Source organism: Pseudopipra pipra, chromosome 6 (genome assembly GCF_036250125.1).
Source record: "Pseudopipra pipra isolate bDixPip1 chromosome 6, bDixPip1.hap1, whole genome shotgun sequence".
In the NCBI taxonomy this organism is placed as follows: domain Eukaryota; kingdom Metazoa; phylum Chordata; class Aves; order Passeriformes; family Pipridae; genus Pseudopipra; species Pseudopipra pipra.
Genome location: NC_087554.1, coordinates 41,092,378 through 41,110,369, shown reverse-complemented (window position 1 = coordinate 41,110,369; position 17,992 = coordinate 41,092,378). Strand labels below are relative to the sequence as shown.

Genomic DNA, 17,992 nt, shown 5'->3' with positions numbered 1-17,992 from the left:
AGTGGATGATGTAATACACAGCTCAATCCCTCAGTTTTATTTTTAAATTATAAAATAACACAATTCAGTGATTCAAGTCAGTCACAGTCCTTTTAAGGGCAATGCATTCACGGGCAAGCTGCTCTTCCAGACTGCCAGCAGATCACTTGCTGGCAAAAGCCATGATCTGCTCCTATGAGAGAAGAAAAAGAGAAGTAATTAATAAACATAATAAGCATGTGTCCTAAGAAGCAGCTCTAGGTGCCTTCCCTTCTACATAAATGGACAACATTTCTTGGCCAGTCTTTCTAGCCAAGTGCAGAGCACCTATCCCTGTGTGCTAGACAATTAGAGATTTCCTTTCATTCCCAAGTAGCACACTAGAGGTGTTACCAACAGGTTCTGTGATCAGAGAAAAGGTCTTCATTTGGTTTTTTTGCTTTAAACAGAGAAAGAGAAAAAAATAAGACACTGTGCCAGTGGCTACTCTGCCTTAGGAATGTACTGCTTTTCAACTTGGGTAGTGTCTCAACTGTGACACAAAGGCAACAGGGCACCTGTATTTATCAGGAAGATGATTTGTGGAATAAAAATTAAAATCCAGAAATGAGGACTCTAATGTGCTGGTGCTTGGGAGCTTTGCAACCAGAGGGCTTAAGGAACTTCACAAAAATCTGGCAACAAGGTCAAGATGGTGAGGAATTTAGGCAGATACACTGCAAACAGAGAGTCTGTGTTTAAGACAGAACCTCCTCACCACTGCCTTCCTCAAGTAATTTCCATCATAGAGGTTTGCACTTCTGCCATGAGGGAACAATTTCACAAGGCAAAACAACACAGAAACAGGTAAGTCTGAGCTGCACACCACATCAGTGATGTCTTATTCTTAGTGAAAATGTGTCTTCAGAGGGCTGGTTTTTTCTGTGCATTGGTGGAATGCAGGATCAACATTTCTATTGCATAACAAAATAAAGCCAAAGACTTCCAATGACCTCTAACCTCCAAATACTGATACAGAATATAGACACTTACATAATTTGTGCTGCAAGAAAACAGTCACTACTGAGCCATCAGTTATTTAGGAACTCCTTGGCTCATTCAGGACACAAAACCTCAGGTTTAAACAAGTAGCATTTTTCCAACGAAAAATGTTTCATTTAAAACAAGCAAACAAAAAGCTTTACAGCTTGTGCATATTTCACAAATAGTTTTGGACAATCCCTACAGCCCTCACTAAAGTGAGATCCTTACTTTGACAGGAGGCAGGGCATTTGTTGCTTGCAATCCCCATGTCCTCAGCAACACCAGGGGAGCCAGCCTTGTGGAGTAGAGCCTCTTTAGCAAATCCGTAGCAGCTATCAAGGAGACATTGTGCCTCTGACGTTCTGTTTCAAACTTCAGGAGATGTTTTAAGGAGCCTGGAAGAGATAAATGAATGCTTCTATTAAACCTGATGTGCCACAAACAATTGTGCATCTTATCTATATAGCAATCTCCCCTGGCAACAGAAGGAGAAGAGAGAATTAATCCATCAATAAAGACCTCCTTCCGCCAGCTAGTGCTTTTCATCTCACCATCTCTTTAATTACCATGTGGCAGAACTTTACTTTTTTTAAAGAAGCTTTGAAATTTGTGGGATGGAAACTGCATCCAAGAATCTTAAACTCCTCCACAACCAATGGACATCAGAACAGTTTTGCTGCAACAAAGCTTGTGCCTTCCAAATGCAAGACAGCATCATCCTGCAACAGAGGTAATGCTTGTCTTGCTGTCAGCAGCAAAGGCTTGTACGACAATTCTTCTTACTGACACTGCACTGTCTTGGATCCTTACCCAGATCACTCCCATTGAAGGCTGCTGCACTGAGGTGATGAGCTAAACATGCAATATCACCAAAGCCGAGGTTTACACCTTGTCCTGCAAGTGGGTGGACTCTGTGTGCTGCATCCCTGGAGCAAGAGAAGACAGAAATTTATTTCCCTCCTTGAAGAAAGCCACAATGGCTGACAAACCCCAGAAGGGATCAGTGTAGCACACCTCACCTCTGCAATGAACACCACCTTACAGTGCGCTTTTTCCAGTACCTCCTTTCACGCTATGCTGAACTACCTGACTGCCTCTCCAGTTGTAAGAAGCAAGACAAAGGGGAGATAACAAAAAGCAGTTCTGAAAGGAAAAATTATAAAGAAGTGACTAGCCAAAGTCCTCTCTCAGATCGAGCGTGGAACAGGCCTTAATGTTTTTGTGAGTGACCTCAGCACAACAGGTGGTCTATCAATGGCACATTGCACAAACACAAAGTGGACAGATATGAATATAACAGAGAAGGGGGATATCACTGAATAGAAACAAAATCAGGTTCTTTTATGAGCAGACTTATCTCTAAAGGACAAAGCCAGACATATTGATAAGGGAGTCATAAAGTTAGAGAAATTAAGTGAAGTGTGGGTATGAAATGCAAGGTCATGTACTTTACCAAGCTGTAAAGCACAGAGCGGTCCCAAGCACAGAGGGGCTCACAAGTTGGAAAGATGAAAAGTATCTGAAGTGTAGTACAGCATCCAAACATTACTAAAAGTTACCACCATATTGCAGCTGTGGCAGAGAAAAAAGTACGTGCAACCTTAGAATGTAAAAAATTAGATATTTTCCTATTTCAATAGGCCACCATACAAAAGCATATGACATCCCACATGGAATAATTTGTATGAAAGGTGAGTTTAAAACTCAAACTGGTGCACAGAATGGCTGCTACAATGTTTGGGGAAGTACAGGTCCAGCATGAGATACTGGATTGTTTCATCAGACTATACAAACCAGAAACAGGAAATAATTATCTTGCAATTTACATACATAATGGACAGAGAGCTACTCATGCAAAAGGACACAAGGGCACACAGTACAAACTGGGCCTGGATAAAGTCAAACTGAAATGATATTTTATTTCTAACCATCTGATTTGTTGACTAGGAGTCGCTATCCTTGCATCATTTCTAACCACACACCACCCACTCACCCAAGGGCCACCACTGGGCATCTTACCCAATGAGAGCCACGCGGTGCTGGACATACTCTGTTGCATGCCCCATTCCAAGAGGGAACATGGCTCGGCTCTCTGGATCTACTTTAGCAACACTTGGGGGCAGCTGACGGACTGCAGTCCCTGAGGGCTTCAGGAGTGAAATAGCAGATCGAAACATGGCCCCAGCAGTGTCAATGAAGTCAGAGTGGTTTATGTTGCTCCACTGAAAAAGACAAACAAATCTTTAGATGTTGACCCAAACCAGACCTATAAAAGAATCCAGTTGGAAAAAAAAATCTGAATCAGTTCCAAATACTGAATTTTAACCACTTGCACAAAACTATACAGTAGAAAAACTTATCTTCATTGTTTTAGGACATACAAATTTTCAACTAGGATGATCCTACCCTTCCTACCTTTTGGAAATTTAGGTCAACTTCTGTGACTTTCAGAACTAACCTAATTCAGTCCCGAGGGGTCATCCGTTCTTTGTTAAGTGCCTTTTTAATATCACCCTCACCAAAGGAAGGAACTTTAGAATCCACCTCTCCCATTACCATCACTTCAAGTCACAGGGTTCCATTCTATTTCTTAAAGCCTCATAACTGCCATGAGGCTGATACTTACAAAGGCAGAGTTGATGCTATCCACAAAACTTTCCTCATCCATAGCGAGAAGTTCCGATGCATGTTCATGAGATGTAGACCAGACCAGAGAGCTGGCAGTATCAGACAGCTCATTTAAGAGAATGTCAAGGGGAAATATCAAGAGAAAAAGAAGCAAAAATAAATATTCAGCACAAAGATTTCCCCACTGCCCTGCCCCACACCAGTCTCTCTGCAAATTACTCTTCCAGCTCAACTTGCTACAAGTGGGAAATACCAAGGATAAAGTGAGTGGGGCAGGAGGGGAGAACATGCAATAAATGAAGAGTGCACAAATTCTTAAGAGACAGAACTAACAGAGAAAGGCATAGTCAGAAATAAAGTTACTAGAAAGAACAGATTACAAAACTTTTAAAAATATTTGAAAAAATTAGAGGCCACGAGTCACCTTACCGGAAGAAGTGCAATTGGCCCAGTGGGAAGGAACCTCTGCCATGCTACATTATTGTCTGTGGCCTACAGTGGAAAGAAGCAAGTGGGCAGTTATGAATTAGTGACCTGGAGCACCCTGATCAAGCTGTTCTGCTGCCTATGGAAGAGTCAGTTAGCAGAATTTTACCTCAGATAAATGGAGTGTTGCCACCACAGCTGACTGGTCATACTGATGCTCAATGTTCTTAATTTCAGCTTCCTTCCGGACTACAGAGTTATGACCATCTGCACCAATCTGCAAAACAAAGAGATACAAAGCAACTTCTTTAGCTCCTATAAAGCCAGTATTTCACTACAAACCTCAGCCTGCATGTACCCACTTCCTGTTCACTCACAAAAAAAAAAAACAAAACAAACCTGCCCAAAACCCAGAAAAGGTAGCCCCTTCTGCTCCTGTCCAGTTCAGTAGCCTCCTTGCACCGGGTACAGAAAAGGCTATGCACTGTGTCCCATAGCATCTCTGACAGAGTTAGCCACTCACCTCACTCAAGCACTCCATGTGAGTGGAGCGGCACACATGGAATCAGAACCAAATCCAGTGGAAAGGACTTGGGTTAGAGATGCTGCCTGATCAACAGAAATAAAGAGCTTAGTTACCAGCAGCTTGGTCTGAAGTCTGCGTCCATCAGCTAACTGAATTTGGACCCAAGGGCTTGTGTCACAGCTGTGGGAGGGAAGGGGCCACGTATACCCGACTGCTCTGCTCCTGTAGAAAACCTCCACCCGGTCTGATGGGAACACAAAGTGTCATGGTCACAGCATGACACAGACAGCAAAAAAGGAAACATTGCTACAACAGCAAAGGTCACACATATTTTAACAGCACCATAAAAGCTGACACTACAATTTTCAAGACACCCTGAAAGAACAGATCTGAACAACCCCTTGTCAGTGCAAGGCCTGCTTTGGACAAAGAGCTACAGATCTTTTAGTTAAGTCTATTTTTGGAGAGACTACATTCTGGAGAACTACATATGCAACTGCTCTTGCTGTGTAGCCTTCGGAAGACAGATTTCTCCCTTCCCCCCCAGTTCAAGAAGCTGCCCACGTCTCAAGAATCACTTGTTAGACTAATTTCTCCCTCTCAAAACTTATTGCACACAACAGAAGGCAAGTAACTGTAAGCTCTATGCTGGAAATAAAATAATCAAGAAGTTGTCACTACCTGCTACTGCATCTAACTGTTTTGTGAGAGCAGACATAATGACATCATTCTCCACTATGTAACCCATGTCATCTAAGTCATCTTTCTCAAAAATGATCATGGCTTCAGAACAAGCATCCCACACCTACAAAGAAAAAATACATTACATGAAGTTACAAAGAAGTGCTGTCCCTTTCAGAGACTTAACAGCAAAAGGACACGGTAATCGAAAAATACAGAACTAGAGGAAACATCCTGGATTACTGTCCATTCCTTCATTCCTAAATGAATGAAGCTACTAAAGTGCATCACGTAATTCCTGTCATTAAATGATTTGGCGTCAGCTCAGAAAGTAATTGCAAGTTTTTATCCCTACTTTCCTGTTACATAAGAAACATATAAAGCTACCCTACCACCTTTCTGTGGGTTAACCCCAGCAGACAGCTCAGCCCCATGCAGCTGCTTGCTCCTTCCCCCAAACGGGATGGGGAAGACAACTGGAGCATGGCCCTGTGTTCAGCTAGGTCAGCTGTCACAGTTGTGTCCCCTCCCACCTTCTGGTGCACCCCCAGCCTGCTCACTGGTGGGGCAGCGTGAGAAACAGAGACAGCACTGGCACTGTGTAAGCACTGCTCAGCAAAAGCTGAAACATCCCTGTGTTGTCGACAGTTTACATCACAAATCCAAAACACAGCCCCATACAAGCTACTATAAAGAAAACTAACTCTATCCCAGCCAAACCCAATACACGCCTTTACCTTTATTTTCCCGCAGGTACCCATGCCTCAATATCTACAGGTTCCATTAGGAATCCACCTTTCAGCCTGTAACACCAAGACCCTGAGACAAGTATTTCTGAGTAGATTGTAACCCACAAAAAAGGAACAGGAATGAACTTAAGCATGACCTGCCCTTTGCCAAAGAAAGAAAAACCTTTGTAACATTGATGTAAGTACTCCGGAGAATTCAGAGTAGACAAACACACGGTATATTTGCATCCCTAAATCAGGCACCTGCATTCGCCGGAATGGTTTGAGTCTCAGGCTGCAGACATGATCCCAGGCACCAAAACCTGAAAAAGGACACAAATGGAGACACAGGCTCACATGTGACACTGAGACCAAAACAAAACTGAAGCTCACTCCACACTCTCCTCTACCCTCCCTGACTATCAATGCTCGGGGTCAGCTTGCACTGTGCCTCGGCAGAGCCAGGTCTGCCTCAGTGCTATCACAGCTCCAGCATCACATGGTTTTGCTGCTAACACAAGCCAGCAGGAAGAAACAAGAGCTCTCCATGAACGTCTGACCTAGCAGACAACTCTCATTGTCCCATCACCGGGTAATAAAACAGACACAGAAAAGCATCATTGTTTAGAATATTTCTTTTCCCATAAGGAATCAAGGCTCAAATCTCTCTTTAAAATGACAATTACACCTCATTAATTCAGGACTTAGTTACTAGACTACAAAGCACTAAGAACATGCTTCTTTTGTGAACAGAACATTACAGCTGCTGTGGAGAGCACCTTACAACCTTTCACTACCCTAATGTCATAACTATTTATATAATGATAAATCAGACCAAGACACCAGAACACAGATCCCTGTTATCAAGAGAAGTCTGATTCAATCACCACAGCTCAGCATATAGAATACTAAGAGACAAAGGCAAATAATTCTATTGAGTTTAGGATGCAGGCAGCATGTGCTCAAAGGGGTTTTGTTTAAAGAAAATAAAACCTGCTCAAATATAAATGTGATAAATGCAAACAAGAAAGTCATACTTACTGCTTAGGAGGGTTGCTGATCCTGGGGAGATGGAACTGACCCTGTTACTGTAACTATCTGGCATGTGATCATATTCTTTCCTAGGACCAGCCTCCAGCAAAGCAATCTTCTTATCATGGAAGTGAATATCATGGCCTAAAATAAGCAAATACATGCTTTGTTACAATAGTCCTGCCAAAAATCTCATTTTTCTCTCTCTCAGTAGCACCTATGTACTTTTTTAATAAGACAGAGTAGATGCAAACATTTATAACACAGGTTTTGACCAGGCAAGTAAACTTGTATTTTAAAGCTTTATGACTATAATTTCATTACTGAGACGGACAACCCTTCTGCAGTTAAAGCAAGGATTACACATTTTTCCTTATATTTAAAGTTTATATTTTAGTACAAATTTGTGCCATTTTGTTATGAAAATTCATTATTGGAGTAGTAACAAGTGAAACCTGCAACGTTTACTGCATGCACCAAACACATCTTTCAGAGCTTAAACATAAATTCACCTTTTAGAACAAGAGATCTTAGAACTTCTTTGATCCGTAGCAATTACACTAATGTTTTCTTACATTAATGTCCTTATATTCTGACAATGGAATAGCACAGGCAGTTCAGACTTTAACTTTCAGTTAAAGAGAACTGAATAAAAATGAAGAGATGCCTCAAGTAAAGAGTAAATCACTGCAGCTGTGCTGGCCACTGGCTGCATCTGACTGCTACGGACGCAGAAGGTACTGAGGACAGAAATGGTATCCTTGCAACATCCAGAGTTTGCTACTACAGCAGCCCTAAAGACAGCATATCCTGGACATATTTTCTAGATTATGCATAACAATAACCTCCTCTCTTGAAAGGTCCCAGACTTGTGTGTCAGCCTTAGATATCACTGCTGGAGGGGATCCTTATGCTGTCTCAGTTCCACTGTGGTCTTATTTAATAATACAAGCAGAACAATCAGTAAACCTTATATTTGCAAAACACTTATTGCTCAGGATCTTTGGCTCTTCTTTGCACTATTTTCTTTAGGCTTCTCTCACTGTTGCACCCTTCTGAATCCATGTTGCAAATAAAGAAGCAGTCAGTAATCTCAGGATCTCTAGTGATACAAACCAAGCATAAATCCAGCTTATCTTGGTACTGCAGTGTTTAAAATACAGGGTTAGAGAATGAAATGTGGGATCAGAAAATGATGGTTAGAGAGATGGAGCACCTCTCCTAACAGGACAGGCTGAGAGAATCGGGTTTGTTCAGCCTGGAAAAGAGTCAGCTTAGGGATGACCTAACTGGCGTCTTCCAGTACCTGAAGGGAGCCTGCAGGAAAGATGGACAGAGACTTTTTCAAGGGTATGTACTGACAGGACAAGGGGGAATGGCTTCAAACTGAAAGAGAGTAGATTTAGATTAGATAATAGGAGTAAGTTCTTTGACGTGAGAGTGGTGAGGCACTGCAATAGGTTGCCCAGAGAATCTGTGGCTGCCCCATCCCTGGAAGTGTTCACGGCCAGACTGGATGGGACCTTGAGCAACCCGATCTAATGGAAGGTGTCCCTGCCCACGTCAGGGGAGCTGGAACTAGATGATCTTTAAGGTTCCTTCCAACCCTAACCATCCTGATCAGAAAACGTTTTCAGCTACAGCTGAAATGATCCATCAGCAATTTAAGGGTGACCATGTTTGACAGAAACACCACAAGCAGCCTGCAGAATTCAAAGCAATGGCTCCATTAGTAGAAGTGCACATATACGGATGGGGCAAGGCTCACCACAGATCAGCTCACCAAACAGCTTTAAGTCAACTTTAGAGCGCAGGAACAAGAAGATCCCACAGCAGGATCCTGAACATTAAGATCCTAAATGGCAACCAGTTATCTCACACTGCGGGCGAGAAGGTCACAGCCTTACCCAGGGCGGCGGCCATGGCGCTCCCGACCATACCCCCGCCCGACACCACCACATCGTAGAGCGGCTGTGCGGGGCGGGCGGCGGCGGCGCGGAGCGGGGCGCGGGGGCCGGGACGGGGCCGCAGCCGCGCCCAGAGCGGGGACAGCGCCTGCCCGCGCGCGGCCGCCATCGCCGCGGAAGTGACGGCGGGCGGAAGTCGCGACGCGAAACCATGGCAACGCCTGCCACGCGCCACCGGCCTTGTGTCTGCCTGGCTGCTTGAGGCCGAGAGGGCGGGCCTGAGCGCACTGGCCGCGCTGATTGGCGGAGGCCGGGAGGGGGTCGCGGAGGGCTGAGGCGGCGGCACGGGCTGCAGGTGAGGGCAGGGGCAGGTTGGAGTCGCACCCCCAGAACGAGCACTTCTCGATTTATTTCATTTCTTCCAGGCGACACGACACCCTCCCTCCCCCCCACAGGCTGTAAGACGCCGACTCCTCCGATTCCCACCGTCAGGCGAGGAGCTGGGAGCAGCCTCTCAGGATGGGAGGCCGGCGGTCTCCGTTAGAACCGGGAACACCGTGCCAGGCAGAGTTATGGGGTGACCTCGGGGTGCTCGAAGAGGATGAGGAGCTGGAGGGTTTCAGGCGGGAGGTGGAAGTTCTGCGTGAGAAGCTGAGGGAGGCTCTCAGGTAGGATGGTGCCTGGTAAGGATGGCAAGATGGCATGCGGGATTCCTGCTGCTTCTGGACAAGGACAAGGCAGCGCATGACGTCCTAAAATCCACGTGTGTAGTCCAAAACACTGTCCACGAGTGTATTCACAGATGGGAGGATGGGGTCAACACGTGCCTACGTAAGCAGCATTCACATAAAACAGCACAAATCCCCTTCCTGCTCATCAGCTAATCATGCTTAAAATCTGCCAGTAGATCAACCACCTTTCTGCCCAGCATCCACTCCTCAGACCTATGGTCTTTCCAACATCGAGCTCCCAGATGTCTTTCCCTGTGGTTAGTCTAGTTTGACATTCACTAGCAGATCACACATGCATGCTCTTACAAAGAAAATGGTTTATAAAGAAGGAGAGACTTCAGCAATCACAGGGCGAGTATATTAACAAGGAGCCTGTTTACAGGTGATCTGTACCTTCTGTTTCACCCCGTTTTCCTTTTCCTGTTCTTACTCCACTCTGATTCACCTTGATCCTTCATTTTGCCTGCATTTATTACTTGCCTGAAATCTCGTAGGTTTTACTCACTTTCACAATTACCCTCAAACATCCTGTGAGAAGTTTGCTATTTTAATGAGACCTAGGATAGTCTCGGGTGGGTTTTTTTTCTTTTTATCAGTTACATAGTCATCTTCTCAATTACATAGTTTCCAACTGAACCTCTTAGGAGTTGCACTAAAGCAATTTCTTGTAATGACCTTCCCATCAGCGTCTCGAGAATGCTGTGTGCATCTGTGTGCACAAATTGTGTGGGCAAAAGTTGGAACTTTCTGTTTTACTTGTGGCCCTTCTGGCAGTACAGTGCTAGCAGCGTAAAAAATTGCATGACAATGCTCAGCAGCAGCAACTGCCATTTTGTACATGGAAAACATATAACAGGCAAAGCTCTGCTCATGAACTTTGGTAGCAAAGCAAAATATGGAGCCTGAGAATGACAAACCCTAGGCCTGTCTTTTAACAATCAGCTCAGCCTATGGTGCCTTTCTCTTAATCAACAGTGTCTCCCTTCTTTTAACTCTATTTTTTAATAATTTCAGTAATTTCTCCTTCATAATGTCTTTGCCTTAGTCATACATCTGGTAACAAAAGGCAGTCCAGTTCTTTGACCGACCTCACCTCGGACAGTACCTGGGATCAGCAAAAGCCTCACTTATTTCCTAAATCCTGCTTGAGGCCAAAAAGTGCTTCATCTCCCTGGATTCCTTCCATCACCATCCCTCAGCCTTTCAAAATGACACTGCGGGAAGCTCGCAAAAAGTCTGAGCTGATGAAGTCATACATGTTTCTTGAACTAGACAAACAGAGAGACAAAAGGCAAAGCCAGGATGAAGCCGAATGTCAGAAACAATTCCGGGCACAGCCTGTACCTGCCCATGTGTTTCTGCCCCTTTATCAGGAAATAATGGAGCAGAATGAGATTCGCAGGCAAACAGCAATGCAGAAAAGAAAGGAGCTGCTACTTTCAACACAGCGGCCCTTCAGTTTCCTGGAGAAGGAGGAGAAAAAGAAAGAAGCTATCAGACAAAAATTCTTGTCAGCAGCAACCCCAAATGAGAGCTCCAAACAGAAGCAAGACAGTAAAAAAGTTCCTAAATCTACTTACCACCCACTTCTTGGAAATAAACTCAAAGGTAACATGCCAGGGCTCTTTCTCTAAAGCACCTCCCTACCCATCCCTCGCTGTCTCCATGCTGGGAGGTAAGATCATGGCCCATAGGGTATTACTTGAAGCATAAGGCCAGTGTCATTGCATCCCCCGGTGTTGTCTGGTCTCCTGTGTGTCACTGGTTATTACATTTTGTCTAGATACCCTTACAGCAGAGTGTCCTAAGTTTAGTAGTCTTGTAAGAGTGTCAGCAGCAACAGTTCTGTTCCACTCCCCAGCAAACATGGGCACACTGAGCTCTTCAGACAGATTTGCCTTTTGCTGCAAATCATGACAGTTTGGGAACCCTTCCCTGCACTGGATTCCTTCCCTTTGGTCACACTAAAGGGGCTGAGATCATTTGTGGCACAAACATGAAGGCAGCTGTAGTGCCATAAGTGTCCAAGGTCCATGCGGTATCTTGTATCTGACCATTACTTGCATCTGACCATTACTCACACCCAAGTGCGAGAAGAGAAATGAATATTTCATATCTCAGTCAATTAAAACCTATAAATAGACTGTAAAATGTCTTATTTTGGAAACAGCAGTATTGATTTTTTTTTCTAAAAGCAAAAAACCAACCCCCAGACAACTGTTTGTCTGCATTTTCACAAATATTTAGTGTTGCACAAGAAATTACTTCAGTTTGATGCTATACTCTGAAACACATTCTTTCTATGGAAAATTTGTCATGGAAGTCACAAGACATGGTTTATCCATCAAATATTTCTCACTCAAAATCTTTCCCAATATAGACAATTTCTGGTGGATATTATATAGATAAGCCATCATCCATTACAAGTATATTTGAACAGCCCATATGGATCACACCATCAACATAATGACATAAAGTCCCATATGAAAAGCAGAACCTTGATTAACACTTCTGCAAGACAAAGGGGTGCAAGTTATCTGGTACCCTGGAGAATAGGAGAAGACCTGTTCAATAACTCGCTTCAATAATTGAAAGACACATCTAGAAATTAATGCATAAGAAAGAGACCCTACCATGTTTTTTTCTGGTATCTTTAAATTATTTTTCAGAGGAGAGAGGGGCTGAAAAGTAGGGAAAGAGAGCACAGGATATCTGGTCTCTCCTGTATATGTGAGCTGCCATCGTAAAGGAGAGTTTAGACTTGTGCAGTGGCAATTTCACAGCCTTTTATGTCATTCATTCTCTTTTCATTGCTTTCCTTTTGATTCATTAGAAGCTGAACTCTACAGAGAAATCCGCATTCAAATGAGAGCAAAGGATTTGCTTGAGAGCTCAGTGGCTCCAATAGACACCAGCAACTGTCGGAGGGAGCCTCAGTCCCGAACTGCCACCAAAACCAAGCAGGAAAGGCTTGGCTTCTTGCAGGACAAAAGTTTCAGCTTCAAGCCAAGGATTAATCCAACAATACCGGATTTTGAAGAACTTTACTGGGCATTTCAGAAGGAAGCAGTAAGGAGACAAGAAATCAAAGAGCCAACTCGTAGTAAGCCATTCAAGCTAAGAACCTCCAATCTCCGTGCCAGGCAGAGGCAGGCTAATGAAAAGATAAAGGTGAGATACCTAGATATTTCTGTGGTACTGCTTTCTCCGATCAAGATATCAATTTCTTCAATTTATAGCATTTAACTATGGATGGTTAACATCCCAGGACCCTTGTATTGAGAGTACTGCAGAATCCTAGGACAAACCACAAAACAACATTCTACACAAGGAGATGAGCTATAGATAGGGTAGATAAGGCTGAGCCACCCTTTCATAGCCCTAATCGTGTTTCCTTTCCCTCATCCATCACCCCTCCACCCTGCTGGGGGAAGAGAGAAGAATGAATGCATTGCCCACATATTCCAGCTGTTCTCTTTGGTAGGCAAAGAACAGAGGAGATGCTGTACTGTGAACTGAATGAAGTTCCATTTTTTTCAGGATTCTGAGAAGCTTTCCAAGGTTTCAGTGGAAAGAAGTCATTCTCTGACCAGACTTTCTTCTCTCTCTTCCAACACCCTTCCAGTGCATATTACCGATGCAACTAGAAGAAGGGAATCTGCTATTAGGTAAGCAGGAAAGTTTGTCTACAAGACCGTACACTAACTAATGACCAAAATGGAAGAAAAAACATCAGTGTTTTCCCTCATCACATCAACTACACATTTTCTAAATGTTTCTCTGTCTTCTTTCTTTGCTGAGTCTTGCTCTACCTCCCAGCCGATTTGGGAGCTGTGTACTCGTATGGCTGATATTTTGCTTTTCTCACTGGAGAACTGCAAAAGTGAAATTCCCAGGTAGCATGTGGTCTGGCAGTCCACAGTGAGCTCATTAGTAACTTCTTTTTCTATACAGACACTCCCAAGTTAATAAAAAGGAAGGGGATAAAGAAGGAATTAATTGGCTGGAGAAACAGAAAATGAAATGTCAAGCTATGCAGAAGTCAGTGAACAGCCGAGCAAAAGCACTGGATCCTCATAAAAGTCTGGAGGAAACACACAAGGAGAAATTGAAACAGAACCGGTCAGTATCCTATTCTGCACAGAAATGACTGTTTGCTCCACCAACTAGGAATCATCAAATAATTCTTTAGGAGGAATTGGGTCTAAGAACATTCCTAGCCTATCTTTTTTTTGCTTTTATACCCCTTCCATACAGAACAGTTTCCTTTAGATTAACATTTGTAGAAACTAATTTTACAAACCAGTCAACTGTAATGTGTTACTTGGTAAAGCACACTTAAAACAAGGTTTTCTAGAAATGTGAACACTGGTTCCTTGCTTTATATTCTCATAGAAGAGCTTTGCTAATGGGTCCACAACTTGCCAGCAATAGGATTTTTTTTGCCCAGCATTCAGAATCAAGAGAATTACCAAAGCAATTTAAAAAGTGAAAGTTACTGAGGATTCCTCATTCCTGATCAGCTACAGTCAGAGGGAACCTATATTGCACAGGCAATTTTTCCATTTCAGGCAAAGTATGAGAGAGAGAACAAAAGAATACAGAAAGGAGCTGGAAGAAATGCAGCTGCGAGTCAAGAGCAGACCATACCTCTTCGAACAGGTCACCAAGGTAACTGGTCAAAGTCGCAGAGTGTTTCTGGGCAAGAGGATACATTGTCTTTCATTTAAGACAGGCATTAAGAAGTCTAGTCTCAAGTTAATTCATGGATAAGAAGGTGCGAATGGTTGCATAGTCTCTTGACTGCACTGAAAATAATACATGGAAGAGCCAGCCAGGTAAAATTTAAATTCCTTCCCACCACTTGAAAAAAACACTGACTTAATTCTAGGAGCTTGCCAGTTCCTAGTATATATTATAATCACAGTATATGGTGTGGTCAAAGTCAAGCCTTTATCACACCAGAAATTATATGAATACCTATTCTGCACCTGAATGCCATAGACTGCAGTCTAGAAATGCAAAACTTTTTCTTAAAACCCTCTCCAGTTAAGCACTTTTTTTTTGTACCTCTACTGCTACTAGAACATTAATGACGGTTACATTGCATTTATCACCTGCAGACTCTGCAATCTGGGTCTGCATTCAGCACATCTCATCCATCACCAGCTGCAAATCTGTATTGCACCTGAGGTGTAGATACAATCCGTACTCTCTAATGTACTCCTTGTATGTTTTTCCCTGGGTTTTCTCTTCCAGTTCCACATCCTTGCAGGGATGAGAGCTGGTTAAAGTACATGTCAATGTACAAAATACATTGACAATATGCTGATTTAAGATTTCTCAATGGAAAGTATCCTCCTGGGTCAGGCTTTCTGTTCTGATCATGGAAGCAGAGAACAGACATATATGATAAACATTGGTAACATTACTGTGTGCCAGGTTGGTAAGAATTCACCGGTATCAATTGCATTCACTCAGATTTCTATCCTTCCACATAGAACACCTTAATCTTTAGAACTGGCCGGTCTCTCTGGAAAACCATCATCTCAGACTACATTGATTTGCAAGGTTCGTTTGCAGGCAGTGAGGATATAGGATCCAAGATGCTTGGTTTTCAATTGAGCTGATATGAAGCTATTTCACAGGTGATCTCCATTTATCAACCCCACTGTTTTTAGCTCTCACCAATTACAAGCAAACATTTCTAGGATTTCCCACAACTCTTCTTTGCACGTATTTTCAATTTGAGTGTCAGTTAGGACTCAGACACAAGTATGCTAGTCTGGTAAGACTGGAATGCAGTATAAGGAGAATAGAAGAAGGAAGAAAAAAAGAACAGAAGCAGGAAAAGGTGAGCTCTGGCTTTGAGAGACATGAGACATTGTCCTAATATTCAGTTATGGAACTGTACTGTATGGATTACAAAAATTTTGGACAGGAGCTTCTGCTGTCCTCTTGTCCCCTTTAGGAGTGTCAGCTGTGTACTTTAGAACAAGTTGACTGTTATGGGAAGCCCCAGTTCTACTGCTTACTGTTGTAAGTTTCGATTTCATAGCATGATGCTCGTCAAGGAGCAGAACGTCGCTACAGAAACACTCTCCAGCAGGTTGGCCTGAGCGAAGAATTTGTAAGAAGAAAAGGGAAAGATGCCACTGACTTGCTGGAAGAAGAATCTGATGTACACAGGTAATAATACAGTACAGCTCTTTTGTCTTTGACTTAAAGTATTTTCCTTGTTCATGAAAGCATTCCAGTTTCTATTATCTAGTGTAGGAAAAATCAACTTCACTGCTCTTATTAAGCATCGTGGCTTCTCTGTCTGAATTCCTATGACTGCACTCTATTTCCTAAGCATGGGGCAAACCATTTCCAGTATTAGACAGTCACTATTTCTGCAGAGTGCCCAAGCCTGCGGGTGAAAAGGACGACTGTACTGTACAGGAAGGAGTACCTCAGGAGGAACAGAGCAGAAAGGAACCAGCAGCATAAGAGCTAGCAGAAGAATCCATTGACCATCTCTTGATTTTTTAAATCCAGGATTCTCCAGGTTAATCCTCAGGAACTTAATGGTTTAAGCTGACACCTAAGAATGGCTCTGGGGTAAGTGAGATGGGAGAATTTAGTAAAGAAAAAAAAGACCAACTGTTGTTTTGAGCATGTCTTGTCCAACCCAGCAAAGCCTGCAGCCTCCCTTAGTCTTCACAAGTGTTCCTTGTGTGAGCCATTTCCCTTTCTTTAATGGGCAACAAGTTAAAAAGGTTGAAGCACTATCTTTGGATAAAAGTAGATATGAAAGATTGAAGAGGTGCATCCTCTAGTGTCAGCTCCTTGCATTCATGCCACAGAAGCACACTGGAAGAGGAGAATGCCCTTTAGTGTGCTAAACCTTGGTTTAGACATATATGCGGTAGAATGCTTCCAAACAAGGTACTTCTACAAAAACAAATACCGGGATTTGACCTACCTTGGGAGAAGACTCAAAAGGAGGTCTTTCTCTGGAGTTAACTCTTCGTTCAGTCACTAGTCCCTAGTAAGAAGCAATAGTCTTCCTATATTAAAAAATCTCCCATATTTCATTATTTGAAAGTGTTTTAACATCTTACCAATTTAAGTCATTAATTTGGCCCAAAACCCAACCAGAATTATAAAGAAGGCTGTAATTAAACCGGGTATCACTTTGAATTGCTGTTGTCCTAATTCTACTATTACTGTGATATTAAAAATGGTTTTTGGTAGAAGTAAGATTAGGTATTACCTGTCAGCATGTTGCACTCAAATGCCTGGCACATCTTGAATAGTATATTTCACACATTAGTGATCTTCCTTTACCTGACAGTAATAACCATTTCAGAAGTAAAAATCCTTGCCACCTGGAATGTTTCCTGAGAATTTTGCACTTTGAGATTAAAATATTTTCAAACGGCTATCATGTTCTTCAGTGTTCAGTTTCCTTGTCAATCATCTTTCTTCACTTTTTAAATAGAAGCTTTTTTTGTCATCTCAATCCTTTTCTCCTGTTACACTTGCAGTTGTAACAATGCAACTGCATCATCAAATCAGAAATACAGTACCTGTAAGAGCTACCACATTAGATAAAATAAAAAACTGAGATAGTGACATTTTTAATCATAACAAAGTACTAAATCCAAGAATTTGTGGCCCAGGGGTTTCATGCTGCGACGTTACAGAGATCAATACCTAGCTGAATGCACTGGACTGCAGCATTCCTCCTTCCTGACTCAGTCTCCACACTGACAACAGACTTGGAGGGTTTGAGGGTGGCTGTTACCAGTGTACCAGCTTCTACACAGGTGTAATTGCGTAGGATATACAGAGGCTGTTCTTTCTCGGGGTACTCCCTGGAAAAGAGCAGTGATGTAACCATATTGTCACCATGCTTTGTCACATTGAAAGAGGAAGGAGAGATTACTTCCATGATCTAAGTCCTAGGCTTGTATGGATATATATGTGGAACAGTGGGACTGAAATTTTAAAACATACATTTTAAGGGCTATTTAGTAAAAGTGGTTGCTAATTTCCACAATAATAGTTAATGATGCTGGAAAAAGAAATTTCCAAGTATGTGAAGTGTAGAGGAAAATCCTAAGAAAGGAGAAACAAAAGCTTGACTTTAAATTAATTTGATAATATGCCATATCCCTTTAGGAAATACTACGGTGAAATGCATGAATATAATAACAGATAAATTCAAATCTTAAAATTGGTCCCTAAAGAGAAATTGCTGCAATGGTGATGAAAGTAAAGGCATCAAACTAAGTAAGTAAAACTCACTAACATCTCTCTTGCTAAAAGAAGTTTTATTCTGAA

At 42.6% G+C, this 17,992-nt stretch overlaps 2 protein-coding genes across 10 annotated transcripts; one reads left to right on the top strand and one right to left on the bottom strand.

The window, feature by feature from the left end:
* Positions 1-6: 6 nt before the first annotated feature.
* On the bottom strand, positions 7-9,114 carry COQ6 (coenzyme Q6, monooxygenase). 3 transcript variants are annotated; one of them, XM_064658716.1, is made up of 12 exons: positions 8,931-9,114; positions 7,033-7,167; positions 6,256-6,314; positions 5,264-5,387; positions 4,696-4,826; positions 4,226-4,333; positions 4,060-4,122; positions 3,629-3,736; positions 3,022-3,224; positions 1,813-1,928; positions 1,231-1,397; positions 7-172 (listed from the first exon to the last, which is right to left on the bottom strand). In XM_064658716.1, exons 1-12 carry the CDS (start codon positions 9,097-9,099, stop codon positions 143-145), a joined length of 1,413 nt encoding a protein of 470 aa, XP_064514786.1. In that variant the 5' UTR covers positions 9,100-9,114; the 3' UTR covers positions 7-142. The 3 variants fall into 3 exon arrangements, 2 of the variants coding, with proteins under 2 accessions (XP_064514786.1, XP_064514788.1); XR_010431415.1 differs by lacking the exons at positions 7-172; positions 1,231-1,397 and adding an exon at positions 2,022-2,145 and having other exon boundaries at positions 1,842-1,928; XM_064658718.1 differs by lacking the exons at positions 4,696-4,826; positions 5,264-5,387.
* A 91-nt stretch (positions 9,115-9,205) lies between these two features.
* FAM161B (FAM161 centrosomal protein B) lies at positions 9,206-16,306 on the top strand. 7 transcript variants are annotated; one of them, XM_064658705.1, is made up of 10 exons: positions 9,206-9,285; positions 9,356-9,598; positions 10,707-11,269; positions 12,495-12,832; positions 13,202-13,329; positions 13,616-13,783; positions 14,233-14,332; positions 15,414-15,515; positions 15,720-15,850; positions 16,063-16,306. In XM_064658705.1, exons 2-10 carry the CDS (start codon positions 9,450-9,452, stop codon positions 16,151-16,153), a joined length of 1,770 nt encoding a protein of 589 aa, XP_064514775.1. In that variant the 5' UTR covers positions 9,206-9,285; positions 9,356-9,449; the 3' UTR covers positions 16,154-16,306. The 7 variants fall into 7 exon arrangements, with proteins under 7 accessions (XP_064514775.1, XP_064514781.1, XP_064514780.1 ...); XM_064658706.1 differs by having other exon boundaries at positions 9,212-9,598; positions 15,771-15,850; XM_064658704.1 differs by having other exon boundaries at positions 9,213-9,598.
* The last annotated feature ends 1,686 nt before the right edge of the window (positions 16,307-17,992 follow it).